At 34.7% G+C, this 2,697-nt stretch overlaps 1 protein-coding gene across 1 annotated transcript in view; it reads right to left on the bottom strand.

Annotated features, from left to right (window-relative positions):
* Positions 1–784: 784 nt before the first annotated feature.
* The window catches only part of LOC106875564 (universal stress protein in QAH/OAS sulfhydrylase 3'region), a 63,071-nt gene continuing 61,158 nt past the window's right edge, over positions 785–2,697 (bottom strand). The window contains exons 3-4 of the mRNA XM_014923768.2: positions 1,754–1,860; positions 785–1,302 (exon numbers count right to left, since the gene is read on the bottom strand). Coding sequence (XP_014779254.1) covers positions 1,099–1,302; positions 1,754–1,860 — 311 coding nt within the window. The 3' untranslated portion in view covers positions 785–1,098. The remainder of the gene's footprint in view (positions 1,303–1,753; positions 1,861–2,697) is intronic.

Below are 2,697 nucleotides of genomic sequence, written 5' to 3'. Positions count from 1 at the left end.
ATATATATGTATATATGTATATGTATCTATATGTATGTATATATCTATATCTCTGTATGAATAAATATATATATATGTATATATGTATATGTATCTATATGTATGTATATATCTATATCTCTGTATGTATATATATATATATATATATATACATACACACACACACATATACATGTAATATCTCTCCAGTGAAATTTTCTCTGGTGATCGATTTTTTTCCGAAACGTTGCATCTTCTACCTAACTTAGCACATTTACTTTACTCTGCTTATCGATTTTACTCTATATATATGTGTGTGTGTGTGTGTGTGTGTGTGTCTGTGTATGTGTGTGCGTTCGTGTGCGTGTGTATGTATGTATATATCTATGCATGCATGTATGTATATATGTATGTATGTCTCTATATATATGTATAAGTATATATATATATATTCTAATAATAATAAAAGGGTAAAAATCATTAACGATTTATACCAAGTGGTCAGCGCGGAAATAAAACCGCATAGGTACAATATATATATATATGTATCTACATACATATATATATATGCATATATACATGTGTATGTGTGTGTGTATGTGTGTATACATAGCTAGCGTTTATAATCTCAACCATCTAAGCACTAAGCAACCAGTTAGACGACCCCCCCCCATCCAATCTTAAGAAGTGTAAAATACATAAAAGGAAACCACGTTTGAAATGAAATAACAAAAAACAAACAAGAAAAATAAAAAAAACTGAAGGAAGAAAGAAAGAAAGAAAGAAAGAAAGAAAGAAAAAGAAATTGTTTCCTTTGTGTTGTATATATTAAATAATGAATAATATAGTCGCTGTTACAATTAAAAAACAAATACAAAATCAACAACAAAAAACAAATAACCAATTTTGATAAAGTAACAGGAAGCCTCAATTAAGAACGGCCAAAATATTTTTCTTTTTTGTTTCACTATTGTCTCTGTTTTATAGCTACAATTGTACATTAGGTGGGTGCGGGTTCAAATTTGATGTTTGACCCACCCTTGTTCACTAAGATTGTTATTGTTGTTGTCATTGTTGTGGTTATTATTATCATTATTGTTGTTCTTGTTGTTGGTGTTGTTAATGGGATTTATGTCGACAGATCAAGACGGGAACGTTTGCATGGTGTAACACATAATCACTAACACTGCCAACAAGGGTACGTCGAATGGTACCCAGGCCTCGTGTACCCGTCACAATCAGATGCGCCTGTTCTTCTTGTGAAGCGTGGACGATTGCTTCGCCTGGTTTACCAGCAATGATCTTCACTTCGGCGTCTGGCAACTGAAAACAAAAGAAATTGGATCCGTAAGACAAATCGGTAAATAGAGACTCCCCTCGTTTTCAGTTTCTCTCATTTTCATGGGACAGAGAGGGGGGGGGGCGAGAGAAAGAAAGAAAGAGAGAAAGAAAGAAGGAAAGAAAGAGAGAGAGAGAGAGACAGACGGCGAAAGAGATCGAAAGTTTGTGTGTGTGTGTGTGTGTGCCACCATGCGAATCTATAATATTTATTCTATTTGTCACGACCTATTTTTAAGTATTTCACTGTAAGCAATCTTAACTATAGAACAAAATTATGTAAGCAATCTTAACTATAGAACAAAATTATGTAAGCAATCTTAACTATAGAACAAAATTAGAAGACATTATGAAAATAAAAAGGTCTTTCATAAAAAGAACGAAGAAATGTCCCCCCGGATGCTGCTAAGTATATTAAAATAAATAGTTGTCTTACCCCAGCATCATCAAGCCTTTTTTTAATGGTATCCACATTCTTTTGGATTCGGCCTGATTCTTCTTTGAACACTTCACTCAGATTGTCGGCGTCTGCGGTAATTACGGCTGGAAAAAAAAGAAGAAAACACATCAATTTATCCTACGTCTTATTCCATTCCATTTCATTTCATTTCATTTAGTACAATGGCCTTTTAAAAAAAAAACATTTCCAGCCAGTAGATCCTTTGACTTGGTACTAAATCCTACTTCTTTGACTTAACAACAACACCAGCAAGGGAATAGAGATGGCACCCGTCATATTTGTGAGGTATTTCTGAAGAGTGGAATCTGTGTGTAATGTATAGTCGAAGATGGACCAACCTAGTGAAAACTGCGCTTCAATACTTCAAATGAGCCAAGCCACTTCATTTCAACTTTCAAAAGAAAATGCTCTGCTGTTACTCCAACAGAACCATCAACCCCCAAATACAGTTAGACTATAAATTAGCAGTTAGACTACAAATTAGCAGTTAGACTACAAATTAGCTGTTAGACAATAGATTAGACTATAATAAGAAATTGTAAGAGAAGTTATTTTTTATCCTTTATGTTTTACTTGTTTCAGTCAGTAGACTGCGGCCGTGCTGGGGCACCGCCTTGAGGAGTTTTTAGTCAAATGAATGGGCCCAAGGACTTATTGTCTTTTAAAGTCTGGTACTTATTCTATCGGTCGCTTTTGCCGAACCACTAGGTTACGGGGTCATAAATACGCCAACACCGGTTGTAAAGCGGTGGTGGGCAACAAACATAGATACGAAGACACACACACACACGTGCGCGCACACACAAAGACATACATAAATATACACACACACACACACACACACATATATATATATGTGTGTGTGTGTGTGTGTATGTATGTATGTATGTATGTATGTATGTATACGACGGCGGAATTTT

This window comes from Octopus bimaculoides, chromosome 24 (assembly GCF_001194135.2).
Source record: "Octopus bimaculoides isolate UCB-OBI-ISO-001 chromosome 24, ASM119413v2, whole genome shotgun sequence".
Taxonomy (NCBI): Eukaryota; Metazoa; Mollusca; class Cephalopoda; order Octopoda; family Octopodidae; genus Octopus; species Octopus bimaculoides.
The sequence above is the reverse complement of the archived record's forward strand: the minus strand, read 5'-3'. Positions and strand labels throughout refer to the sequence as shown.